The sequence below is a fragment of the Tiliqua scincoides genome, chromosome 7 (assembly GCF_035046505.1).
Source record: "Tiliqua scincoides isolate rTilSci1 chromosome 7, rTilSci1.hap2, whole genome shotgun sequence".
Classification (NCBI taxonomy): Eukaryota; Metazoa; Chordata; class Lepidosauria; order Squamata; family Scincidae; genus Tiliqua; species Tiliqua scincoides.
Genome location: NC_089827.1, coordinates 54764112 through 54791922, shown reverse-complemented (window position 1 = coordinate 54791922; position 27811 = coordinate 54764112). Strand labels below are relative to the sequence as shown.

At 48.6% G+C, this 27811-nt stretch overlaps 1 protein-coding gene across 1 annotated transcript; it reads left to right on the top strand.

Moving 5' to 3' along the window:
- The first annotated feature begins 21025 nt into the window (after nt 1-21025).
- Nucleotides 21026-27753, top strand: C1QTNF6 (C1q and TNF related 6). The gene is made up of 3 exons (XM_066634244.1): nt 21026-21175; nt 25283-25532; nt 26991-27753. Exons 1-3 carry the CDS (start codon nt 21158-21160, stop codon nt 27536-27538), a joined length of 816 nt encoding a protein of 271 aa, XP_066490341.1. The 5' UTR covers nt 21026-21157; the 3' UTR covers nt 27539-27753.
- Nucleotides 27754-27811: the final 58 nt, after the last annotated feature.

Sequence of the window (27811 nt, the reverse complement as noted above, 5' to 3'; positions counted from 1 at the left end):
TTCCCCCAATGATTGGCTAATTTTTAATTTGTCGATGTGCCCTCTAGAACTCATGTCACTTCTATTTGATTCAGTTTTTCAGCCTCCCTTCCTGAGGTGGTCAGGGTATCTGCCCTATATCCTCTCCAGTGAAGACAGATGCAAAGAATTCATTCAGCTTCTCTACAATCTCCATATGCTCTTTAAGCTTCCCTATTATTGTTATCTAATTGTCCAACCCATTCCCTGGCAGGTTTCCTGCTTCTGGTAAATTTATTATACTTATTGGAGAATATTACTGTATTGCTTTACACTTACCTGGGAGTCATCCCGCTGAACACAGCAGACTTACTTCCAAATATATGAACATTCAAAGCTGCCTTATATTGAGTTAGACCTGGGATCCACTGAGGAAAGCCTGGACCACACACTGACTGGTAGCAGCTTCCCAGAGTTTCAGGCCCAGGGGTCTTTCCCAGACCTAATGGTGATGCCAAGGATTGACTGAGGAATCATTTGCCTGTGAAACAGGTGGGCTTCCACTGAACTGCAGCCCAATCCCCAAGTGAATGCACATAAGATCAGGCTGCGCAAATGGGTCCTAGGGTGGAAGCCAGATCTGATGTCTGCAAGGACTGAAGACTAATGTACTTCACCATGGTGGCCCTTTATTTGAGATGAAGGGGGGGGGGGAAGGTGGAGCATGAAAAAATATGCAAAGGTTGGTTCCATAGGGCCTACAGGCAATTTCCAGCTGCATTTTGCTCTAGCGGTGTGAACAGCCTTGAGAGTTCTATCTGGCTTGCGCAGTGCGCAATAGGAGAGTGCTGAGAATGACGGCAGAGGAAGATCATACGCACTCACAAAGCAGCTTTTGAGTTGCATTCCAGACATGTCCTAGTGCATCTGTTCCGGTCTAACAGGGGAATGGATTTTTCTATTCCGTATTTTTCTATTCCGGGTATCAAGGTCTGAGAGATAAGAGCTCCAGGCCCTCCAGAATGCAAAGGGTTTTATTCTTATCACATAGTGGCAGAGCTGCAAGGCTCTCTGCGATGGCCAACAACCGCAGTAGCCCCTGCAGCGCCGCTTCCCAGCTTCCATTTGATCACAGTCAAGCTGCATAGAAACAAGGCGACCTCCCTCCCCCCTTCTATCTATAGGCAAAAGCAAGTCTGTCGATGCCTGCCTTTTGGAAAGGGAGGGATCTCTTTCCTGTGACTACTTAGGGAGACTTTCCGCAGGCCCAACACCACCGCCGCCCACACAAACTGCACCAAGGCACAGCAATCCCATGCAAACAAGGCTCACCCACGCAGCACACACGCCACGTACCACACTCCGCTGAATGTACCCACCAAACAAATTAGTCACGTCTCTCTCTCTCTCTCTCTCTCTCTCTCTTTCTCACTCACACAGCCTTTTGAGCCCCTCAAGCCACTGCTGTAGCATCATCGAACAAGACCTTTGCTGGGATGACAAAGACTTCAAGAGAAGGGGTGTGAGTGTGCGTAGCGGGGGTTGACTTGGCAGAACGGAGCGCACATGACAAGGCGATGCATCTTAATCACTTGCCCAGGCTGCACTTGCCATCACCGTAAGCGACTGTCAAGAGGGCCTGGGCTGCACAATTGCTGCGGTGAGCGGAGAAGCTGCCTGCAGCAGCATGTCTCAAGGAAATCAGTGCGGGGATCCAGGCCAAGGCCTGGGTGGGAGGCATGGAAGGGGCAGGATGTTGCGGTGCAATTTCAGTGAGGCAGAGGGATGAGAGAATTGATCCACCCCAGCTTTTCTGGGGAGGCAGCATGGCACTGCAACCCTTCATCTGCTCAAATGAGTGGAAAATATGCAAATATTTGCTCACCGAAAAAAAAAAATCACTGTCCTCTGCCTTGTCAAGCAGAAACTGTACAAGCGCCTCCCGCCGAGCACCCAATCAACACGTCAGGCAGACCCATCACACACCGAACCGGTTCAGGAACAGATACACCACCTACCCAAATCACACACGTTACGTGCCACCGTATTCATTTCATGCACACTCCTGCTGTGTGGTTAACATTGGATGTCCCTTGTACCATCACTGCATATGATCCCTGCTTTTCAGAATGTGGATTCGATGCGCTGAGTAGGGGTGCTGGTTTTTATTGATTGATTTCCTTCCTGACATCACAGCATCTCCACGCTAGGAAAGGTTGTGTCTGCTGAACAGATGAGGATTGCGCAGATTTTGAAGACACAGGAACTCTCCCGGCAAAGAAGCGGCACCACCTACATATATCATCTTCGATTGCCACTTTATTTTCATGGAGACCCTGAATGTTTGACAGTTGCAGCTTTCAGCATGCTAGGAAAACCTTCACCTATTGCACTCATGCACACTGTGAAGCTTTTCAAGGCCCGGAGCTTCCATCTATAAAAAATTTTCTGGTCTGCATATAGCACAGAAAGGCTGTATTAAAAAAAAGGAAGGGATGTCTGTTCCTTTAAAGAACTCTAAAACCAGGCAATATTCTACAGGTGCTTGCTTCTCTCTCTATTAGAAGTATTTATATGCCAGTTTTCTCCCCAGCCATGGGGGCTTGAGGTAGTTTGCTAAAAAAAAAAAAAAAACAACAGATAAAAACATCAAACAATTCAGTAAAAAAAAAAAAAATCCATAAGAGAACCACAACACCAGCGGTAAAGCAACAGAAGAGAAACTGCTCGACTTAATCCAAATGCCTGGTGAAGCAAAAACATTTCATATACCTGCAAAAAATAGACAGGGTGGGGACTATACAGGTGTTCTCCACCAGGGAGTTCCACAGAATGGGTGCCACAACAGAGAAGGTCTTTCCACGTGTTGCTGCCAGTTTCACATCTATAAATGATGAGACGTGCAGGACAGAATCCCTATGTGATCTCAGTGGACAGGACGTGTCCTGTGAGGAGAGATGGACCTTTGGGGATCTAGGTCCCAAGCTGCAGAGGGCTTGAAACATAAACCCCAGCCCCTGAGCATTGTCCCTGCGCATGAATGGGCAGCTAGGGCAGTTCAGCAGTGGAACAGATTGCCAAAGGAGGTGGTAGATTCTCCCTCACTGGAGATCTTCAAGCAGAGGTTCAACAGCCACCTGCTGAAGATGCTCTAGGAGGGTTTCCTAGTACAGGCAGGGGGTTGGACTAGATAACCTTGTGAGTTCAACTCAATGATTCTATGAGACAGTCTTTCCTCCCTGCCACTCACATTATGCCCAAAACAATGAAATGGAAGAAATGGCACCTGTGGAATGCCATCTACCTCGCAGCTACAGTCTGAATCACCTGTATAAAGATATTTAAAGTGTCTATAGTGATCTGGGCCTCCCTCACTCATGGAACAAGGGGAGACATTAACATTGTTATGGTCCTTCCACATGGCCCAGGCACATGATAGACTTGCAGAGCAATCCTGCGCTCATCTAATTAGGAGTGGATTCCACTGTGTTTGATGGAGCTTGCCTTCTAGTAAATGTTACGGGAGGCGCTGTAGCTCAGCAGTACGTGCATCACCTGCAGAGGGTGATTGCAGGTTCAATCCCTGGCATCTCTAGTTACAGCTGTGAAAGAGCCCTGTCTGACACACAAAAGAACTGCTGCCCACTAAGTGTGTATAACACTGCTTTCGTTGGACCAGTGTCCTGACTTGGTCTAAGGCAGCATCATATGTTCATGTGCTAAGGAGTGTACTGCCCTGAGTAGAAAAATCTGAAAGCGGAAGGTTTATACATCTATCTGTTGAAACTCCCGAGCCCTGTTCATATGCTTTGAAAGCGAACCAGGAACTAGCACTGACACACCCCATTCATCCACTGCCTCCCTCTCCCAGATGCAGCACTTGCTTCCAGTGTTCTAAATCATGGGGAGCCAGCCACCTCTCACCAAAAGCAACACTTGCCACAGAGCGCATCAGTGCCAGAGCTTGCCTCCACACTCCCATCAGCACTGACTGTGGGCATGACCTAACGTAACATGAACAGGGCTAAAGTGCTTCTCTACATGAGTGGGATGAAATTTGGTACCCAATCACGTGGCCCGGGGCTCTCTGATTTAAAAGGGGGGGGGGATTCACTTATACATCTCTGCCTCAAAATGGAAGATGTGATGCTCCAAATGCATTTATGTGTGTATTTCCACATCACTAGTTGTCCATCTTCCACTGTGGGAAGTGGGACGGGTTTTTTTTACCGGCCGCTTGGAGCATCTCCATGCTTACAGATTGCTTATGAAAGAATACATATGGCGTCTTGGATGGCAAATATACTCAATTAAATGAATGCACACCCAATGCGTGCACGTTCCTGAGGGCGGTTTTATGCCAAGGTCCCCTACCAGGCTGAGATCAGTTGACTGGGCGGTAGTGCAATGAGCAGTTATAGCACATCCTGTGCTGGTTGTTCTCAACAACAGGTGCAGCTGTTCCCAGGGACAACAATAATGTAATTGAGAGCGACATGTGCAAGTAGCTTTCGACACTATTATATTCACCACCCCAAGGCCAAAGAATGTCAAACCATGTGGGTCTCTCTTTCTCTCTCTCCCCATTAACCTCAGCGAGTTTGATTAGGCCTCCTATCAAGAGGCAGGGCTTGTAACACAAGCAAGGTTCTGTCTGAGATGGTAATCTCAGAGGCCCTATCTCAGCAACAATCCGCTTTCCTACACACTCGAATGGATTGCAACATGGCTCAGGGAAAGCCAAACTACACATTACATTGGAGCTCCGCAACGGGAACCCCCAATGTGATTTTCTTCAGGCAAAAGAGCCACAAGGGCAAGGGGAGGACGACCTCATTTATCTATTTAGAATGCATATGGCATCCCTCAATAAAAGCACTTCCAGGATGGCTTACAAATTAAAACAATGACATACAGTACAAAAAATTGCAACACAACAGTGAAGAGCAACCAGATCAAAGATCAAATTCCGTTAAGAACTGGGGGATATTTTTAAAAAGGTCTTTGCATGGTGCTGAAAGGATGTAAAAGAAAATACCTTCCCTGGGACAGCATCCTGTAAGTGGGATACCAACCCCCAAGAAAACCCCCGTCCTCAGTCACCACTCTCGCCTCACCTTCAGGTGACAGGGGCACCCAGAGAAGGGCCTCCAAAGGTGGCCTCAATCACCTGAGAGAAGACAGGGCCAGCCCAAGACCATCTGGCATCTGAGTCAATGTGCTAAATGCTGTCTCCCCCCCCCCTTTACCTGGTGACGTACTAGCTTCTACTCCTCCCACTTCTTGGACTGGAAAAGGAAGGTGGTGGTGGTGGTGTGGAGGAGATGTGTGGGCTCTATTCCGGTGTTTTTTAAATCACGTTGGTGTGCCACAAAAGGTTCACAGGTGTGCCGGAGGAGGCAGAAGAAGGAGATGGGCAGACAAGTCATTTCTACAGAGAGTTGCCCTAGGAACAGAGCTGCAGAACCCAGAAGGGTCTCCCAGAAGTTACATCACAAGAGGCAAAGACCACAGAAAAGATCCTAGTGTGAGAATTAAAAGCACTGAAAATAACTGCTCTACGCCATCACTCTCCTTTCCTCTACACTTCCTCTTCCGACACATTCCTCACTTCCTTTTCCAATCCAGGGAGTAGCAGCAGCAGCAACAATGGACAGACAGAGGTGGGTGTCAGCCTCATGGATGAGAGAGCCTCAGCCCTGAGAGAAGAGAATCCTGCAGGATCCAGCCCTTCCCACCCCTCCTCTGCCACAGCCCTGAGCTAATCAGGACAATTAAGGACCATCTGCTGTCCAGTGCACCTGCCTGAGCCTTGCGGTCAATGGGAGGGCCTGCGCTCTCTGCTCTACCCTGCCTAAGATGCATCTGGCACATAACAGAGACCAGGATTCTGGCCCTATCTGGAGAACTTTCTTCTCAGGGAGATACATCGCTTGTTCTTTTTCAACAGCAGCTGAAGACTTTCCTTTTTCGCAAAGCCTTTTCTCTAGATCAGGGGTGCCCAAACCCCGGCCCGGGGGCCACTTGCGGCCCTCGAGGCCTCTCAATGCGGCCCTCAGGGAGCCCCCAGTCTCCAATGAGCCTCTGGCCCTCTGGAAATTTGTTGAAGCCCGCACTGACCCAACGCAAATTCTCTCAGCGTGAGGGTGACTGTTTGACCTCTTGTGTGAGCTGTGGGATGAGAGCTCCCTCCACTGCTTCTCTTTCACATCTGTGATGCAGCAGTGGCAGCAAAGGAAAGGCCAGCCTTGCTTTGTGCAAGGCCTTTTATAGACCTTGAGCTGTTGCAAGACCTTCATTCATTCATATAAGTTCATCTTTAATATATTCATTTATGTAAACTTATGTAAATTTATACAGATTTTAAATGTAAATTAATTCTTCCCCCCCCCGGCCCCCGACACAGTGTCAGAGAGCTGATGTGGCCCTCCTGCCAAAAACTTTGGACACCCCTGCTCTAGATCAGTGAAACTAGGCGACCTCTGGTTTTATGCTTTTACATTGTTTCATGTCACTCCTGCTGCTCTAACACGAGTCTTACTGTATTTTGCTGCTTCTTTTATACCAGGTTTATTGCTGAATATTGTACTGATCGCCTTGCAATTGTGCCTCTAATGCATCTTCTTGTTAGATGCCTTGGTGACAAATCACAGAGACAAAATGTATCCCTTTCTAGGGCCAACAGCAGCCTGAAGAGGAGGCAGCTGAAGCAGGGAATCAGAGGAGGACTGGACACATGGACACAGGCCCTGCAACCTTGATCCAAATCTTCTCCCCCACCTGCTTTTCCATCACAATGATTCGATTCGAATCACAGAGCCCCAGTGTAAGTTGCAGCTTGGCCCTCACCTGTCTGCACACCTTTGCCAATGAATCATGGATAATTCACTGGTTGCTGGCACATAAGTCTGCACCATGCTGCTTATTGCACACCAGCAATGCACATAACAATCCCTACTGTGAATGGAACATTTATTCAGGAAGGAGGGAGACAGAAAGTTGGAGTCCTTGGACGTGCAAGCTCTTGCTCACCAGCCTTCGATTCATCTCAGCTTCCAACTCACACCTCCAGCACCGCACAACAGGAGGGTAGCATGCAATCAACAGAGGCCAAAAGGAAGAGAACGCAACACAGAATGCTTACAGCCAGGAAAATCCAGTACTGTTTGAGCAATGTTCTTTGTTGGGTTGGCTACGTGTCTGCAGGGGGATTATCGTTAAGTTCCCATTTTAAAAAACAGGGCTGAATGCCTCCCTCAGGAAGAGCCCTGTGACTCATTCTGCAGCACAACGTATACAGAAACAAATCTGATCCCGTATACGTTCGCATCTTGTACTGAGGGTAGGCACAACATGAAACGCTGCAAGCCAGATATAGACAAAAGGAACTCATCAATGGATCGCAGCAGGATGTAGCTCAGTGTTTCTCAACATTTGTCCTCCACTGCACTACTTCACATGGTCCACCTATTTGAAGCACCACCAGAACTGGTGATGACATCATCACCAGTTACTTCTGGGGTGAGAGGCCAGAGGTGATTCGGCAAACACCAGTAAGAGGCTCAGAGGGGAAGGGATGGCTTTTTGGAGTGCAGAAAAGCACGCTATGGAGCTCTGTCCACTGAGCCATGTCTCCTATTGCTGTTTGTTGTGTCACATTCCAGATGTCAGGTGTCCAGGGGTTCTGTGAGTACCACCGGACACCTCCTCAAGTACCACTAGTAGTACCTGTACCACTGGTTGAGAAACACTGATGTAGATCTTGAACACAGAGTGTAATGAATGCCCTGTGGCCCCCCACGCATACTTTTTGCATTTTTTTTTCTTTTGGACACTTTTAAGCTCCTTGAAGCCTGTGTAAATTCAACATGGGAGGGGAGGAAGGGTACATGTGTTTGTGGATTGGGTCTCTCTTCCTGTCTGGGAATGGCTATCCTCCTCCATCCAATATTGGCATGCCCTTAGCAATTGGGCAGCTGTCCATTTAGGAGCAAGGGTTGAGACAGAGAAGCCAGATGGGTTCTACTCTACCAATCTGGTAATGTGATAACATTATTCCAAAGCAAATTTCCCAGCCGGCAGGAAGGGTTGCCAGTTGCCTGAGTGACTCCTTTGTTGGGAGCTCAGAGAAGCTCATCAGCAAGCGTTAAGGATTGGGGATTCCTTGAGCAATGAACTGTAAATAGGTTAATCTAGGGACTGTCTAGCTAGATTGTGATCAGGGACTTTTTGTCGCTTTCAGCCCAGTCCTATTCAAGGCCTATGACAGCAGACCTCACAATCTGCTGCCATAAGACCAGTTAACAGGGCAGTGAAAGACTCACTGCAGTGGGGTGCTCTGGAATCACCAGTGTAAACATCCAGAGGCTCCACATAACCGCCAACCACCCACCCAGGCAGCAAGAGAGCAGGTAAGGTGCTGGTGGGGGCAGTTCAGGGGAGGAACTGGGGGGGGGTAGTTTGGGGATGGATCTCAGCAGCAGTGCACACCTCCTTGCCTAGCCCAGACCCTCCCTGACTCCCCTCAGACATACACCAGCAAAAGAGCTGGTGTATATCTGTAATGGTTACTGCATCCATTTGGTGAAGACTTTTGTGTTTTCCAGCCAAGCGTAGGCATTTTCCATCAGCCTGCTTGTAATCTACTTTTCTTTCCCCATTTATTGAATTTTCCTTTTTGTTTAGACTCAATAAGGTAGTTACCTTTTGACCCTCTGTCTGCCTAGTCTATGTTCACAGGGGATTCAGTGGATTGTTACATCTCTCCACCCAGTAGCTGCTTCTGTGGGTGTGATTTTTAGTAAGAATCCCTGGGGTTCAGTGCTGTCTCAGTAGAGTTCCCCCCCCCCAGATGGCCTTCTTCTGCCTGGTCCTTGTAGCCTGGTGGCAGCAGAAGTACCAAGGTTTTTTTTCCCCTGTTCAGCTGCTGGTCCAGCAAAGGGAAAGCTGGAAGCAGGAAGGGATGACTGCATGCTAACCATTAAGCCCTATTCCCCTTGGTCAGCCTGCCTTCTTGCAGGAAACCCTTTATCTGATATAGAGTTTTGTGAGTTGAAGACAAAAACACCAGTAACATGCTGAGAGGGTTTTGCTTTCAGGTCAAAGTCTGGGTGTAAGAGGGGTTCGCTAACTAAGATCACACCCTGTGGGTTGCTTTCATAAACTGGGAACCTGAGCATTGGATAAGTAGTGAGAAAATTAGAGAGCAAGTAGACTGATGGCTATCCCCATGTTCCATTCCCTGATTCTCCTATAGCTGCGGTTTTCAAACTTGCAGGGAGTTTGAATCTCGCAGTAAGTCTTTGTGGGGGCAGGTCGGGGGCAGTGGCGCAATCCCCAAGCACTCGCCCAAACCTCCTTCAGCCCCCCAGGGGTGCGAGGAGCCCTGCGCGAACTTCAGCAAGGCTTCCTGGGTCAGGAAAGGTGACAGCGGAGCAATTGCGCCCTGCTCCAATAAACTGGAAGCAGTGCACGATCGCTCCACATTCCCTTTTGACCAGGCTGCAGGGACTGGGGTGCACCCTCCAGTTCCTGCAGCAGCCGTCCCTGGCTACAGGGAGTTGGGCGCGAGCACCTGCAGGGCTCCTCAGGTCAGGGAAAGCGAGAGTGGGGTGATCACGCTCCACTTCCTGTTTTGCGGAGGCAGAGCGCGATCACCTCACTCTCACTTTCCCTGACCCGTGGGACGGCTGCTGCAGGGACTGGAGGGTGCACCCCAGTCCCTGCAGCCTGGTCAAAAGGGAATGTGGAGCGATCACGCACCGTTTCTGGTTTAGCGGAGCGGGGCGTGATCACTCTGCTGTCACCTTCCCTGACCCGGGGAGCCCTGCCGAAGGTCACACAGGGCTCCCCGCACCCCTGGCGGGCTGCAGGGGGCTTGGGCAAGTGCACCAAGCCCCTGCAGCCCCCCTGAGCGGTGCGATCCTGGGGATCGCGCTGCTGCCTCCTCCCTGCCTCCTGGCTGCCCCCGCCCCTTAAGGGGAAAGGGACCAGGATCCTCAGGCTGGGGCATCGTGATGCCCCAGTTTGAATACCACTGTCCTATAGGATGAGTAGTTTGTTCACAGAGGTCCACAATCCAAACACCAATGTAAATTCCTGCTCAAAGGTGAAGTAATCCAGGTGAAACATTTCTTTCTCAGCAAATCCAGCAAATTAAATTTGAGGCTGAAGGAAGAGGCAATTTGCCAGCCAAGAAAGCACAAGTTCTGAAGGCAACTGGATAGCCAAGAAGAGAACTCCAGGGGATGTGTCTTCACTACAGAATTCAAAACAGGCTTAGTAGTCATAATTTCTCTCCAAAAACGTCTGGGAATTGTAGTTTTGTGAGGACACCAGGATCTCCCAAGGAATTCTTAGCATCCTCACCAACCATAGTGCCCAGAATTGGGTGGGGGGAGGCAAACCATGATACTTCAACAAGTGTAAACACAGAGATGCCATACTGGAGTTGATCTCTATGTAGAAAATCCACAGATTAGTTGGCTCTACCATGATGCATAGCGACATCCATTTTGGCTGGACGTAATAGGTATTTGACACTAGGGCCCACCGCTACCCCTTCAAGTCAAGGGAGGGTAGGACAAAGTCCAGCTTGATATCATACTATGCTTGAGTAGGGGAGCCCTTGGGCTTCTTCCCAACTCTGAGTAGGAGCTCATTCATGCTGTGCTGAGTCTCAGAGATGCTCAGAAAACAGTTAGAAGACTCCCAGGTTTGAGAGAAGAGCAAGAACACTTTCTGATGCTGGGCTTGCCAGGTTAGCAGACACACCTTTGAGTCAAAACAAATGCATTGGTAGACCCTTGCCATTGTGGTCTCCGCAGAGGACATCCAGCTGGCCACTGACAGAAACTAAGCGGTTGACAAGATGGATCTTTGGTCTGATTCCGCAAATACAGCCATCTCAGAGGAGTTACACAGACAAACTGCAGGACTGACATGGCAGGCGGTGCCCGTTAGTGACCAGTCTGTAGCACTCTTCATAGGCCACTTGCTGTTATGCTGATTCCACTGTACAGGCTTCAAAGTATTTGGAACCCCTTCTCCCTAGGTACTGGCTAGTAGAAGCAAGATGAATGAACAAAGCTTGAGGCTGGCACATGTTCTACTGGAGAGGGGATGTGGCTCTGTGGCAGAGCCCATGCTGCGCATTCAGAAAGTCCCTGGCTCCATCCCTGGTATTTCCAGGAAGGGCTGAGAAAGACCAATGTCTGAAGTTCCTTGAGAACCACAGTCAGTTTGTGTTGACTGTACTGACCCAGATGGACCAATGGTTTTATTCAGTATAAGGCCACTTCCCACAATCCACTGGACTTGCAGGATACTCCCCCCCCCCAGCCTGTATATATGTACTGCCTCTGGATCAAGCACATGCCCTATCTTGTCTGATCTTGGAAGCTAAGCAGGGTTAGGCCTGGTTAGTACTTGGATGGGAGACCGCCTGGGAATACTGGGTGCTGTAGGCTTATACCATAGTCTTTCGAGACAGAAGGTTGCCAGCCATCTGGATCAAGAGATGGCAGCCCAAGATTCAAAGCCTGCTGGGCAAAATAAAAATCATTACATTTTGCAACTTCCAGTGACTGCCAAAGAGCTGAGCTGACAAGTGCTCAGCAGGGGAGCTGCCAGGCTGCCAGCCTGGCAAGTAAGGCACTCATTGTAATGAAATCCTTTCAGACAGATTCACAGTAGCGCAGGGTCAGGGTCTTCCATCTGAATAGCTGTTCTGAATAGCCATGCACAGAAGAAACCTCTCATCTCCAAGAGAAAATTAAGTCCTCCTGTCCCATAAAATGGTTAAAATAATGTTTCTTGGCCAAGAGAATGCCTGCTGTTAGAAAGAATTACCGGGTCAGTCACTGAGAGAAACAAGCAGTTTGGTTTTGCAGGCCATGCTTGTGGGTTAAGGCTCTCTAGAGAGAGGCACCGTTACTTCTTTGGCCTTCGCCTTCCACCTCAGAGCAATCTCAATCAAGACCTAAATAAGAATGAAGGGCAAGTGCCTGGTGCGTGGGAGCTCTGCATCCAATGGAGAAGTGAGCTTTGGGCTTAGAATCACAGCCTTCACAGCCATTTATCGAACCCCTGCTTGAAGCAAGAAAACTTGCATGTTTACTACACTCCACCTATAACATGCTTTGTGTGATGCTACGTGTGCACTTATCTACTATTGTAAAAAATCAATTTAAGCAAAACAGTTAAGGTTAACTTATGCCCCCCAAAGCACAGAAACTGTAACTTAAAGCAACACCCCTTTAACTTTCAAACCACATCAGTAGTAAACACATTCCACAACCTTACATGCTGTGCTCACTTAGGGCACAATCCTAGCTAGTCTCTGCACTGCCAGCACTGGGTGGTGCAAAAGTGCTATAAAGTAGAGGTGGCATAGCAGTTCAGTGCATTGAAGGGTCCATGTGCGCTGGCAGAAGGAGCAGTGTGCTGGATGCAGTAAGTACCTACCGGGCAGCACAAGGGTGGCAGAGGATGGGGAAGGATGTGGATGGGGCAGAACGGGGTGAGGGTAGGTGGATTGGGCCCAGGAGGGAGCAGGATTGGCAGTGCACCACATCCTAGCCCACCTTCCCAACCATGATCTGCCAACACAGGTCCACGCAGGCTTGTGCCAGCCAGAGATTTAGCTGGCACAGGTTGGAGTAGACTCATTGCGCAGACTGGGGGCGTACCCCAGGGCAAGGGGATGAATGTTAGCCCTTACGTTAAGGAGGCCTTCCGCTTGCTAAATTCCTGCATGAGATGCAGTGCCAGTGCCACTGCATCAGCGAATTTGCACTGGATTGGACTATTAGGCCTCTGTACAATCCACACTTCCCCTTGGTTTTTCAACCCTAATCTTCCGCTGCAGGTTGGGGCAACGGCACGTCACACACAAACACATCCACACAAACTCAGCAGCACATCACAAGCAAACATGTCAAAACACTCAGCAGCACTTCATGCAAAAACACGCACAACAGCACACAGCACTTCAACCACAAGCTTTCACAACAGCGACTTATATGCAGACACAGCAGCTCCCCTTCTGCTTGCTACTGTTGCAGACTGTTCTCTTGAGCGATGGCTATTTTTCTTTCGTGGGGGGGGGGAGAAAACTTAAGCAAACTGCCAAGTGGCCACACGGTGCATGCCTTTCGTTAAATGACTGAGCACAATGGGACGTTTTCTGCCTTATAACTTTAGGAACGCACAGCAAATTTTCACCATTCTGGCAATTCCCTTGAATTTTCGACATACTCTAAACTGTCAAAAGGAGAAATTTAAGGTATGTTTGTGGTGGGCACAAAAATGATGGGAAATGTGGAAGACTGAACTTAAAAACATTTTAAAACTGCTATGCCTCCACTTTGCTCTAGCGCAGGGGTCTCCAAACCCTGGCCCAGGGGCCAGATGCAGCCCTCGGAGTGCCTGTATTTGGCCCGTGGCCAGCCTCTGATCACCTGAGAGCCTCTGGCCCAGTTGACCAAACACAACCGAGTTGTGCTTGTGGGGTGGGGGAATAGGGGTTCATTTAAGTGTGTGTGCTTTATTTCTTGGGCTGTGTTGGTGCTTGGAGAAATCCTGAACATTTGAGCCCATTCATTCATTCATTCATTCATTCATTCATTCAAGTTCCATCTCTAATGTATTTATTTAAATTTTATATTTAATTTTTTTTCCAGCTCTTGACACCATGCCAGATATTTGATGCGGCCCTTCGGCCGAAAAGTTTAGAGACCCCTGCTCTAGCAGCCCGGAATGGCTCCAAAGGGGAGGGGAAGGGGCCACTTGCACAGCGTGGTGAGCCACCTGCAAAACTTGGTGTTGTGCACCCCCTCTAGCTATGCCACTGGCCCATTGTGCAATCCTCAAAAACTCTATAATGAACTGGACAGTGTTCAAAATTCCTGTATTGCTTGTGGATCCCATTATGGACTTTTTGTGGTGCAGTTCACACTATGTAGAAGGTTCGCTAATCTTTCTGTACCTTTAGGGAGGAGGCATCATCACTTGTGTTGTATTTCCTGCATTCAGTTAGAGTACATCCAGATGCTGGGGAGAGAGGTAATTTGGCTTTTGTTTCACTTTGAACCACAGTATTGGCAAGGTTCTCGGGATTTAGTACACAGGTCATGCATATTTCTTTCTCCGCGGTGGTTTTATGACTAGTTTACCACATTTTTTTCCACATTCTTATAGTACTCAGTGGAGTACTTGCAAAAATAGCCAGAATGTATATTTTGGGATTTTTGTTTGTTTTGCACAGCAGTCTTGTGAATAGTTACAATATATACTCAGGGGGCCACTCTATCAGACAGTGCTTTGTACCGAATCAGACCATTTGTCACTTCAGCTCAGCATTGCCTACCTGGGTAGCCAGGGCTGACCTCAGGACCAGTGGCGCCCAAAGCAGAGCACTTGCGTCCGTCCCCCGTCCCCCCACTCATCAGGCAGCCACGGCAAGCCAGAGGCTTGTGGTGCTGCGAGCAAAGCGTGGCACCCGGAAATAGTTCCAGGAGGCCCATTTCAGGCCAAACAGTTCCAGGGAAGGGCAAGCAAGACCACATTCTGCTCACCACACTGCCTTCCCAGGCTGCCAGATACTGGTTGCAGCAGTGGGAGATGACCAATGTCATGACATAGGTTACATTGCCCTAAGGTCGGCCCTGTGGGTAGCAGCCCTTCGATCAGGGGGTCTTTCCCAGCCATACCAAGAGGGGCTCCCAGGGATTAAATCTGGGACCTTCTGCATGCCAAACAGGTGGGGTACCACTGAGCAATAGCCATTGAGGATAGCACCCATCCTTTCGTTAAGACATTGTGCTTGCATTTAGGATCCCAGAAAACATACACACACGGGGGGGGGGGGATTCAGACAAACCTATCTTCCCTAAGACTGTGGAAATGCTGCCAATTTGCCAGCTGAACAAAGTTCAAGCCATAAAGAACTTTCATTTTGTTTTTAAGGTTGTGATATAGCTTCTGGTATTATATAGATTCTGGCGCTCCATACACTGTGGGCCCAGCCGTCAGTCTCAGCTGCCTTCCCCATAACCCCTTCTCTTAGGTCTAGCCAGATACTTAAAAGCACCATTTAAGAATGTCAGAAAGTCAGCTGGCAGTGTGCATGCCACGCAGGGGGCACTGAAGGTGGCGTACTAAGCGGTCGCGCATGGCATATGGGGATACCAGACTGGGCACAGCTTCTGTACAGAATCCCCAAGACATTTTTTCCAAAAAATCTTTCCTGAAGCACAAACGTTAAAAAGCCATATGGAAGCAATAAAGGTGATGGGAAACAGGCAGAGGACAACATGTATAGTTTCAAGTTCTGTATGGTTTAAGGAATGTTGAAATTAGTGGCCTAATTATTCAGAGGCCCTTTAATACTAAATAATTTGAAGCAATCCACTGGGGGAAGGGGAAAGTAGGGGGCCCTGAATGAAATCCACAAGCTCCACCCCTTGACTCTTTCCAGTTTTATTTATATCCTGTCTTTCTTTCACGGTAGAACTCAAGGCAGAAGCCATGGAGGACAGAAGGGTCTCAGCTAGTCATTTCTTGACTTAGACCAAGGATCTCCAAACCCTGGCCAGGGGGCCAGATGGAGCCCGCGGTGAGCCTCTATCCAGCCCTCGACCAGCCTCTGATCCCCTGAGAGCCTCTGGCCCAGTTGACCAAACACAACCAGAGTTGTGCTTGTGGGGTGGGAGAATGGGGGTCCATTTCAGTGTGTGCTTTATTTCTTGGGCTGTGTTGGTGCTTGGAGAAATCCTGGACATTTGAGCCCATTCATTCATTCATTCATTCATTCATTCATTCATTCATTTAAGTTCCATCTCTAATGTATTTATTTAAATTTTATATTTAATTTTTTTCCGGCCCTCGACACAGTGCCAGTTATTTGACGTGGCCCTTAGGCCGAAAAGTTTAGAGACCCCCGACTTAGACCTATGTAACATCTGCAAGGTGTTATGCTGTACCACGTGCCCTCAGGCCATGCCCCAGGACTGAGCTTAGTCAAACCATGGACCATCATTTGCCTTCTCAAAACAGCCACTTTAGAGCAGGGGTGTCAAACTCATTTCATAAAGAGGACCAAATAGCAATCACAGTGCCTGCTGAGGGCCAAAAGTGACATCATTAAGCAGGGAGTGAAGTCATTAAGCAGATGAGGGCCTGAAATAAGCACTTTGTTCTCATGCGGGAACTCATAACAAAAAGTATGCAAACCTTGCAGTTGCAGACCTACTATAAGGTCCAATGGGGCAAAAGGCGCAAGGTAACAGAACCCTGTGGAAGCCTCTCTGAGGCTCCTGACGGGGATGGAAACTGTGCTTCCAGTTTTCCGGAAGCACAGTTTAAAGCGTTGGGGAACCTCACAGAGGTTTCTCCGACACAGGTGGAGGTTGTGTGAGGCTCCACGAGCCTCTGGTAAGTAGGGGGGGTGGATTTCTGCACGGGGACGGCAGCCGTAGCCCACGGGGGGGGCACCATCGCGGACATTTGCCTCGGGCACTGGGCTGGGGAGGTCCGCTGCTGAAACCTTGATCATATTTTGAAGATGAGAGGACAATTATCATGCGGGTTGCCCTTTCAGTCGTACCACTTCTGCCGAGGCGTCACTTTTGCAGTTCAGCAACTGAGAAGTACTCTGTGAAGTGACATCCCAGCAGTGTTGCTGTTGAAAGGTGGCCTGTGTGACTCCCAGCGACTCCCAGCAGTGTCTTCTTCTCTCATTCCCCTTCGTCTCCCCCACCCGTAACATTCCTTGCTTTCTGAGACCTTTTCCCCTCTCTTCCTCTCAAAGGCACAGCAGAATCAGTGCTCCTGAAAAGTCAGTGCTGACAGCCCAATTATCATGTGGGCCAGATAAAGAGCTTCCCTGGGCAGTACCTGGCCCACAGGCCTTATGTTCGACACTCCTGCTTTAGAGCAGGGGTCTCTAAACTTTCTGGCAGAAGGGCCGCATCAAATATCTGGCGCAGTGTCAAGGGCTGGGGAAAAAATTAAATATAAAATTTAAATAAATACATTAGAGAAGGAACTTAGATGAATGAATAAATGAATGGGCTCAAATGTCCAGGACTTCTCCAAGCATGAACACAGCCCAAGAAATAAAGCACACACTTAAATAGATCCCCATTCTCCCACCTCACAAGCACAACTCTGGTTGTGTTTGGTCAGCTGGGCCAGAGGCTCTCATGGGATCAGAGGCTGACCACGGGCCAGATAGAGGCTTGCTGTGGGCCACATCTGGCCCCTGGGCCGGGGTTTGGAGACCCCTGCTTTAGAGGCTCAACAACAGACATGAGGAAATTGTGAGGTAACTGATAAGAGAGTAGCCCAGTGCCCATTCTGAAGCTCTGAACTGTTCATGTGCATTTATTTGCAACAATATATACGGACTGTTAAATGTAGGTTACCTACACATTGATTTTTAACTTCCTTTTGTAATGCAGAGAGTACACAGCCCTAAATATAAGCATAGGGGATAGCAAGAAATGGGTTTTTATGTTTGGTTACTGAGCTCAAAGAAAAATAGAGAGGATCAGCCCCACAAGGGAATCTTAGGACAAAACCAGACACAACATACAATTACAGGAGTCCATGTGAATGGGTAAATGTATGGTTGTTATGCGCTTTCTGTACCCTCGTGTATGATCTGTCTCTTTCCCCTATCCTTCGACTGGACAAATTGCTTCGTCTCACTGCATTCCTGAGCATCACTATATGCATTTCAATCGCCTCTGTGGTTAAATGGTAATCTGAGCAACCTCTGGGTCTGTGGGCTTCAAAAAAAAAAAGAAGGAAAAAGAGACAAGGAGACAAAAGCCAGTCTGGTTTAGGCCTGATGATTCACAGAAGCCACTGCAATGCGAAGGGTGGTTTCCAGCAGGCTGCTCAAGGCCTGGTGCTTGTAAACCAGCAAGCTGAGAAGGCAGCCCTGCAAGTAACAGCCTGGCTTCCCTAGATCGGAGAGTGGGTTCAGCATCCAGCCTAGCAGCGGAGCATTAGATCTGGCTGTTGTCTGTCTGAAGGGAATCCACTTGGAAACAGAACAAAAACAGCGTGTGTGCATTAGCCAGGGACAAACTGTAGGAAATACAATGATCTCTTCCCCATCCCACTCTGCAAATGAGTGGAAGATCCATTAAGGAAGAATGCGAGCCTACTCACAGAGATGAAGTGGCCTACCTAAGCCCATGCAAGTTGCCCAGCACAGCTTGGACTATCACAAAGTTTGTTCTCAGCTTCACAGCCACCCCTGGGCTAAAAGCACTCCTCTTCCTCCAGGAACTCAAGGAAAATCCAGTCTGCTCCATTCACTGCTCTTGGTTTTTGGGATAGCATTGTGATCAACAACATCCGGGTGCCTTCTGCTCTCCCCCCCTTCCTTCCACGTTTCCTTCGCATATTTCCCCCAGACTTTCTGTTTGCTTCTCTGTGCTCTGCTTTCCTGCCAAGCTGTGGGAAGCCAACCAAATTTGGCTGCAGCCACCTCAGATCCCCTAATCTAAACAAATGGAAACAATTTGTCCGCTCCAAAGCCTCATGTTAGGGGCATTCTCCAGCTCTTCCTCAAATAAATTGAGAACTACAGTAAAGCTGCTGATTTTGCTGTTCTGCCTTTAAGTGTGAAAATAAAATTTGTTTCTCTTTAGCCCTGTGTTCCCCTGTGCCCCAGCCAGGAACAGGCTCACCACACTTCTCAGAGAGGGTCGGAGAAGAATCCAGGAAAGTCTCCTGCGAGGGTTGCCAACTGGCCAGAATTTTGCCTCCCTTGTCAATTGCCAAATCAGAGGGGGCAAGCCAGAAAAATCCATTCTGGCCAAGCAGCTGAGTGTGCATGAATGAACTGTCACTGCATACACACATGCTGTATAAGGGATGACAAAAAGCATAGTAGTGGCTGCTTTTGCATGGTGTGATGTGCATGTGAATTGTGTGCTGATTAGAGATGCACAGATTTTGTAGCATAGGGTGCATCCAGCCAGACCAAAGCAGGTTCCTGTGTTGGGCCACCCAGAAGGATACTTCAGTTTCTTATTTCTACCATAATGGAGATTTGAAGAGGGAAGGAGATGCACAAGCACTGAAAGCATAAATGTTCTTTCCATGCAAGCATTCTGCCAAAAGAACTTACAGAAGCACTGTAAAAAATAAAAAAAAATTCCAGGCAAAAATGAAGAACCCTATCACAAGAGTTGTCTACCTCCAGGGCACTTCAGGAGCCCTCACTTAAAATTCAGGTTCATGCATTATCCATTTTCCACCTTGGTTACTGCATATTTACAAGTAGTTATGATTTATATTGCACATCTCTGTGTATGAAGATTGACAAATGGGAAAGTCTCTGCCCTAGGAAGCTTACAATATAAGATTCAACACAGGAGAGAAAACAAAGAGAGGAGAAGAAGATACAAGTGGGGCCTCTTTATCTGCAGATTTGGCACCCACGGTTTTACCTCACTATGGGTCCCAAACCTGCAGACCTGCCCCACTTGATGTCCTCCGATCATGACTGGAACTATGCTCCAGTCATGTTCAGAGGCCCCTCGGAGGGCCAGGGAGGTCATACTTTTCAGTCAAAAACCGGAAGTCCTTCCTGAAGCCTCAGAAGGCCTCCTGAGGGTTGGGGAGACCATGCAGAGCCTCCTGGGCGCTCAGAAGGGCCTCCAAACATGATAGGAGCACAGCTCCGGTCGTGATCAGAGGATAGGCACCACAATCTGCAGATTTGATTTTATGCAGATTTTTGTATCCACAGGAGGTCCAGGAATGGATTCCCAGCGGATACCAAGCCACCACCTGTATTGGCAATGGTTATGAAACAGGGGAAGAATATGAATCCCACTTGCCAATCCCATGTGCCAATGCAGCCACAGCAATGGGGCATGTGCTGCATCCTGTAGTAGGGGACCAATCATGGAGGCCTTCTCAAGGTAAGGGAATATTTGTTTCCTTAACTCAGGACTGGAATGCAGCTGTATCAGTACTGGGAAGTTGGATAGTATTGGGACCTTCGGCTTTGTTAGAGCCATTAGCCAAAGTCCAAGTCACGGTTTAATTCTCTTACCTCTTTCTAGAACTTTGCTTCCCAAACCATCCATTTCTTTCCAAGTTCATGCAATGTCCTCTTCCATTTCTTTCACTGGCCCTTTCACATTCAGCACAAACTCCTTTTCCTCAACCAAATCTCTCCGTGGGCTTGACCCATCTTATTTATGGCATTACCTGTCAACTTTCTTGCCTATGACCTTCATGGCTTCAGTTCCACCTTCCCTTAGGGGTCCAAACTCCTCTGGTTCTTTTAGAAAGGTTCACCATTTTCCTCTTGCAACCTATTATGCCAAGAGCTTCCTCCAGAAATCTGTCCAATCCCCTTTTAAGGACATCTAAGCCAGATGCCATCACCACATCCTGTGGCAAGGAGTTCCACAGTCTAATCACATGCTGGGTAAAGAAAGACTTTTCCCAACTGAAACCTAGAGCCCTGCTGGATCAGACCAAAGGCCCATCTATTCCAGCTTCCTCAATCTCACAGTGGCCCACCAGATGCCCCAAGGAGCACACAGGTTCAACAAGAGACCTGCATCCTTGTGCCCTCCCATGCACCTGGCATTCTGAGGTAGCCTCCTTCTAAAACCAGGAGGTTGCACCTACCGATTGTGGCTTGTAACCCTTGATGCACTTTCCCCCCAGAAATCCGTCCAATCCCCTTTTAAGGGCATCTAGGCCAGATGCCATCGCCACATCCCATGGCAAGGAGTTTCACAGGCTAATGACACACGCTGGGCAAAAGAAAGACTTTTCCCAACTGAAACCTGTGGCAAGGAGTTCCACAGACACACGCTGGGTCAAGGAACCAGGCCAGGGCACGGAGAGCCAGCCCCCGCGTGCCTTGCAAGGCAGGGGATCCGTTCCTCCAGCGAGGAAAGAGTTAAACGCGGCCGAAACCTAACACTCGCTGGAGCCCAAACACACAAGGAGGGGAAAGGGAGCGAGGGAGGGAAGGAGGGGAGAGAGAGGCGCTCGGCTCAGGCGGGCTCTGCACCAAGGCAGCGGCGGTTTGGGGCGTCCCTGCCAACAGCAGGCTAGGAGAGACATGGGACTCGGGGCCAGCCGGGCTCGCAGAGGCGATCCAGTGTGCGGAGGGGACTGAGCCGCGCGGAGAGGGAGTCTTCCAGGCTGCGGGATGCGCCTCTCCTCCAGGGTGAGCCTGCCAGAGGTCCCAGGGGAAGGAAGGTGGGAGAGGAGGATACTCAGCCCAGCGCCACCTCCAACCAAGTGCCCAGGGCAGCAGCCCGCTCACTTGCCCTGCTTGGGGAGCCTGCCCAGCTCCCCTTCCCCTCCTAGCCCTGCCGATTCCTCCGCCCCCTTCCGCAACGCTGGCATATTTAGCCTTCAACCCACTCAAACTTCCAAGGGCGGGAGAGAATAGGCGAGATACTCCCCCCCCCCCAAATGCAAGGGTCCTGCTTTCCCCCTGGCCAGATTTATCTCAGAAGAATCCACAGACACTCCCCCTGCGAGGTAGGCACACTGCAGACAGGGGGTTGGACTAGATGACCTTTGAGATCCCTTCCAACTCAGTGATTCTGTGAGTACAGCGGACACAATGTACTCCCTCCCCGCCCCCATCAAAACAGCAACGTTCGAGCTTTGCTTCTTTCAATGTGTCTTTCAGATTTATGCCACTCAGGGCACAATCCTAACCAGGTCGACTCAAAGTTCTATTTTGTTCAATGGGGCTTACTTTCGGGAAAGTGTGGTTAGGATTGCAGCCTCAATGAGCCCCCCACCCCCCAGGAATGTTGGTTAGGTAGTGCGCAGCGCTTTTGAGTTCTTGTTTTGTGCTTCATTTGTTCCCATTACACAGATTCCAAAACTGAGGCTGTACCACTGACGCTGCGTTTGGTTTGCTTGGATAGCTAAAGCACACCCGCACTTGGGAATAAACATTAGCCTTGACCAGGGTGGTGGGTCAACTGCCCCACCTGGAGCACGGATTTGCCCCAGCTAAGAAGTTTTGAAAAAAAAACAGGCTTTCAGATTTGTGATTAATGATAGCTTCTGTAAGAACTAGTATTTGCTTAGAATGGGAACGCTTCTGGTTTGAAGAAATAAAATCAGTGTTGGCTGGTGTCCGGCAATGCTCACCTCTCCACCTAAGATTCAATGGGAGTAAATTCCATTGCACTCAGTGGGACTTAGGGGGCAATCCTAACCAACTTTCCAGCACTGGCATAGCTGTGCCAGTGGGGCATGTGTTACATCCTGCAGTTGGGGGACACTCACAGTGGCCTCCTCAAGGTAAGGCAAAGTTTGTTCCCTTACCTTAGAGTTGCATTGCCCTTACCTTGGTGCTAGAAAGTTGGTTAGGATTGTGGCTTTGGTCCTGAATAGACATGCATAGTATTGAGCCCTAAACCATCCTGGAAAGGGAAAAAAAAAAATCACCCTCATGAGCCACTACAGCTGTAATCTGTAGTGGGATTAAAGGGGATAAGGAGTAATTTAAACCCATTTTTACCCCACCCACAGGTGTACACATTTGGTCCCTGTTGTGTATGTGCAACGTTGGGCAGAAATAGCTTAAGGGAGTTATTTATTTAAGGAAGGCGTACACAATGTAAAAGATTCTGTACATTTAAAAAAAGATCTTATTCAATATAAACATTTCTGACGCCAGCAAATCACAAACACTGAAGTGGTCTGGTGTCTTTTTTTTCTTAAAGCAGCCATGGGGGAGATTTGGATTGGTGCCACACCACAGCAAGAGGGGGAGCATCCTTTCCCCCCTGTGCTGATTCCCTGACTTAAATTGGCTCATCTCTAAAACTGTTATTGACCACGTGGCCTGGGGGAGGGGGGAGAGGTAAGAGTGTGCAATACAGGTACTGTACCTATATTTTACTTCACCAGGGCTAATAACAGGTGGGTGGGAGTGTTTCAGTCTGGGGAAAAGCAAGGGGGGACATCACTGATTCTTACCAAACAATTCCTTGCAGTGGCATCACTAGGATTCTCGTCACCCGGTGTGGGAGACCTGCGTGTCACCCCATGCAGTGGGCAGGGCAATGCCCCAGGTGGTGGGCATGGTGATGTGCCATCGCCCCGCCCCCACTGGTTTTTTGGCTGTACCTTTTGTTAGAACACAGATATTTCAGTGTGGTTTGTTTCATTGCATTCTGCATGAAATTACGCATTGATTGATACATAACATGATGGGATTATTCCTCCAAATTCTGATTTTAGTGATTTTGAAAACTTGTAGAGTCTCTCTCTCTCTCTCTCTCTCTCTCTCACACACACACACACACCCACACACACACGAACGCACCCCATGACAACTTACTAACACCTTATTGCAGCAGTTCTCAAACTTTTAGCACTGGGACCCACTTTTTAGAATGACAGTCTGTCCAGGACCCATTGGAAGTGATGTCATGGCCAGAAGTGACATCATCAAGCAAATTAAAATAAATAATCATAAAAAAATAAATTAAAATAAAAGAAATAATTAAATAAGGGGGAGTCAGTCTTGTTCCACCAAGTGAATCTACTCTGAAGTAAGTCCTATTGTGGTCAATGGGGCTTACTCTCAGGAAAGTGTGGGTAGAATTGCAGCCTGTGTGCTCAAGCCTATGCATGTCTACTCAGAAATAAGTCCCATAGTGGTCAATGGAGCTTACTCTGTAGTCTGCCTACAATAACAACCCCACCCCCAAAAAGTGAGATTTCCAGCCCTCCCAGTGCCCAGTTTAAAGTTCTTCTATTTCAGGCATACCAGAATAAAGACCCACCTGGCTTTGCAAGTGCAAAATAGAAAACTTTTTCCCGACCATTCAAGCCTCTTTTTTTGTCCTTTTTTTTTTTTGGGGGGGGGGGGGGAGAGGCTGCCTTGTGGAACATTTGTTCAGCTTCAGTTCCATTGAAGCAGGACCTTTCTGGTGTCCTCACATTCCCCTTTGCCTGGCCTGACCACAAGTCAAGGCTCGTCTGCCTGCTCATGAGTAAACGCAACCATGAGGCTGCTTCACTTTCCATAGGGCTGGGAGGGAGGGACCTCCTTTTCCCTTTTGTTTTTTGGGGCTGCATTCATTGGATCAGGACCATTCTGACGTCCTTGGAGTCCTTTCAGTCCTTGCCTGGACTAAGGCAAGTTGCCTATTTGCAAGTAAATGCAACCACATGGCTTTGTTTTGAGCTCAATAGACACAGCTGGGAGGGAGGCAGGGACCTCCTTCTTGGGTGTTTTTTTGGGGCTGCATTCATTGGATCAGGACCATTCTCAGCCTGCCCTTTCCCAGGGACTATGGCAAGTACGCCTATTCGCAAGTAAACACGCGATATGGCTCCCTTGCACTTTCCATAGGGCTCCATGCATTTTTTCTTTCCAGTTTTTTGACAATAACTTTTGAACGAAAGGAGCTATTTCAATTCTGTTTTTTGCATTGCACTCCGCTGAACATTCCGCATCCCACGGTGTATGGCGCGATGGGGTAGCTCTGAAAGCCGTGAAATTAGTGTGTCCGCCCCCCGTGGTGTGTCACCCACCAGGTGCTTAACCCGGTGTGGCCCACGCCCCCTAGCAACGCCAGTGATTCCTTGAACGACATCAAGAAATCTGATCACTGCTCTTCCATGTCACAACTAGGGGGTCAAACCAACTCTGATGTTGAATGTGTTTTTGTCTAGTCTGGAGACTATTTGAAAATACAGATAGCAGTTGATCTAGAGTGGAACTGCAGTACGGAGCTAGGGGGTGTTTAACCCTGTACTTTTGTGCCATTTTCCTACTGAAAATCCAAGCGCTAAGTTTTAACATCTTATCTAATTTGGCCCGTGTATACACATAGGCTGAATGAAAGTGTTATCAAAGCTTGGGTTGATAATGAGAGAATTGCTGACTGTCCATTTCTTTGAAGACCCAACTGGCAATGCAGCTGCTCCAACCACTGATTTATACAACCAGGAGAACTTCTTGCTGCTAGTATTGTAGTTGCAGGGTTCATAACTTTGGTCACTGCTGGGTAATTATTACCTTCTGTGCAAACAGAAAACATCTTGTACTGAAAAAAGATTTACAAACACCCCCCCTTACACGCACACACACATCAAGAGTTCTAATTAAATGGTCTCCCTTGGGAAATCACAGATGTAGACTGTGTGTGGAGGGGAGTTGGCCTCTGTTCTTTCTGTTCACCTTACCTCTTCTTGTTCCTTAGATGTGTTTAATGGCTGGCTTTAGTCTGGCTCCCCTCTCAGACCACTTTTATATTCCTGTTTCCTTTATTTTCCTTGTCATCTCGGCCAGGTCACGATGGAAGCTACCCGAATGCAGGTTCACTTGGCCTTCCTGGTGCTCCCACTATTTGTTTTTGGGGCTCCCGCGGATGAATCCAACCCTCCAGAAGTCTCAGCCACCCTGAACAGTTGTAGGCGCTGCTGTGACTCACTGGATACCCCTGATGGTTCACAGGCCAATCCAAGCGCAAGCAGTCCTCACTCCTTGCCGTATGTAATGCCGGAGGTCCGTCCATACATCAACATCACCATTCTGAAGGGTAAGTACATATTCTTCCTCAGTGGAGTCTGGCCTCACCTTCTCCATTTTTTTTCCTTCCCACTGTAAGCTGTATGGGGTAGGGAACTGGATTTTGCTTCTATGACTGAATTAGCTGCCATGTGCATTGTTGGTGATGTGCATTTATATATCCATGTCTGTGTCTATATCGAAGCCAAAGTCATGCGTAACTAAAGGTACCTATGAGTTGCATTTCTCTATGCAGAATAAATTATACACTAATGGGGTCTGAACTTTTGGTGGTGAACCAAGAGAGGAATCTTGGGGTTGGGTTGGTTAGCTCAGGGAAAATGTTGACTCAGTGTGCAGCAGTTGTGAAGTTCCAGGCCAGGGATCATTAGGAAAAGGATTGTGAGTAAGACTGCTAATATTATAATGCTGCTATAGAAATCTATGGTATGACCATATCTGGAATGTACAGTTCTGATCACTGCATCTCAAGAAAGTATTTAGAGCTGCAATAAAATTGATCAGATGGCTGGAGAACCTTCCTAACAGGCTACAATGTTTGGGAGTTTTTAGCTAGGAACAAAGATGATTAGGAGGGGACATGGTTGAGACTTGTAACATGATGCAGTGTGGAGAATGTGGATAGAGAGAGAAATTTCTCCCCCAGAAGACTAGAACCAGGGACAATGCTTCCAGTGATTCTGATTAGCCAGAGAGTTAGGACAGACAAAAGATGGTCCTTCTTCACATAATACATAGTTTGTGGAATTGGTTGCCTCAAGATGATGATTTGATGACTTTAAGAGTGTAGAGGACAAATTATATTAGAGGGTGGGTTTATCGATGGCTACTGTCATATCGGCTGTGTGCCACCTCCTGGTTCAGTGGTAATATGCCCCTGAATATGTGCAGCAAAGCAACAGCAGGAGAGAACTATACCTTTCTCCCCCTCTTGGGGGCTTCCCAGGGACAGCTGTTGGGGGGCTTCATGAGCTTGATCCAGCAGGGCTTTTCTTATGTTCTTAACTGGGAGAAGATCCAGGAATGGCTCCATTTGGTTAGAACAGCCTAGCATCACAACTGACCCACAACCAAAAGATGTCCTCTTTCTCAGGCCAAACATATGACAAACTGTAGAATAAGATGACAGCAGCTACTGCATGCAGCTAATTAAGAAAAGGATGTCTAGCGATACCGTATGCACTTTGCTTGGATGCAGCTTCCTCTGTTTGAGGATTTCCAGAGTCTGCTTCCTCTTCTCCCAACTGTGCTTTCAGGCATTTCATCTGGGCCAGAGCTGCAGCCTCTGCCTTCCATCATTTCTTCCTCCTCACTCCTTCCACCCTCCCTCCCTGGCAGCTGTGGTAGCCTTTCATGGCTGCCAAGTGAGCTCTGCATGCATGGAAGCACATTGTGGGACAGAATTCCCAGGCCACCCGCAAGCCAGAATTCTCCTAAGATTCCACCACAGTCTTTTTTCTCTTCACAGGAGACAAAGGAGATCGAGGAGTGCCTGGAATTCCTGGGAAATGGGGCAAAGAGGGACCTCCAGGTGAGCGGGGATCCCAGGGCCCCAAGGGCAGCAAGGGACAGATGGGGGCACCAGGCGATCCTTGCAAGCACCAATATGCAGCCTTTTCTGTGGGCCGCAGGAAGGCCCTCCACAGCAGCGAGGGCTACCAGGCCTTGATCTTTGACACGGTCTTTGTGAACCTCTACAGCCACTTTGACATGTTCAAGGGCAAGTTCTACTGCTACGTGGCTGGCCTGTACTTTTTCAGCCTCAACGTCCACACCTGGAACTTCAAGGAGACGTACATGCACGTCATGCGCAACGACCGGGAGGAGGTCATTCTCTATGCCCAGCCCAGCGACCGCAGCATCATGCAGAGCCAGAGCCTGATGCTGGAGCTGCGGGAGAATGACGAGATCTGGGTGCGCCTCTACAAGCGGGAGCGCGACAATGCAATCTACAGTGACGACGTGGACATCTACATCACTTTCAGTGGCTACCTGATTAAGCCCAGCCTGGAATAACTGCTTTCTCCCCAGGTCCTCTTCTGCCAAGCACTCTCTTTCACTGCCTGCAACTGCTGCAAATCACACACAGAAAGACTGGAACGAACTAAAGGGAGACCATTTTTTTATTCAAGAATTCAAGCCAGAGAAAACAGGAAATGCTGTTCTCAGTCAAAAGATATCATTTATGTTCAAGCAAATGTCTTGCTGGCTTATCTGTTAGCCCACTTGCTGCAAGGGAGACTGTAAGGCAGGGGCAGATCCAGTGTTTGTGTTGGGGGGGGGGGCCAT

Coding starts and splice junctions, on each gene's coding strand:
- C1QTNF6 (XM_066634244.1), top strand. Junction 25,533..26,990: donor CAACATCACCATTCTGAAGG/GTAAGTACATAT, acceptor TTCTCTTCACAG/GAGACAAAGGAGATCGAGGA.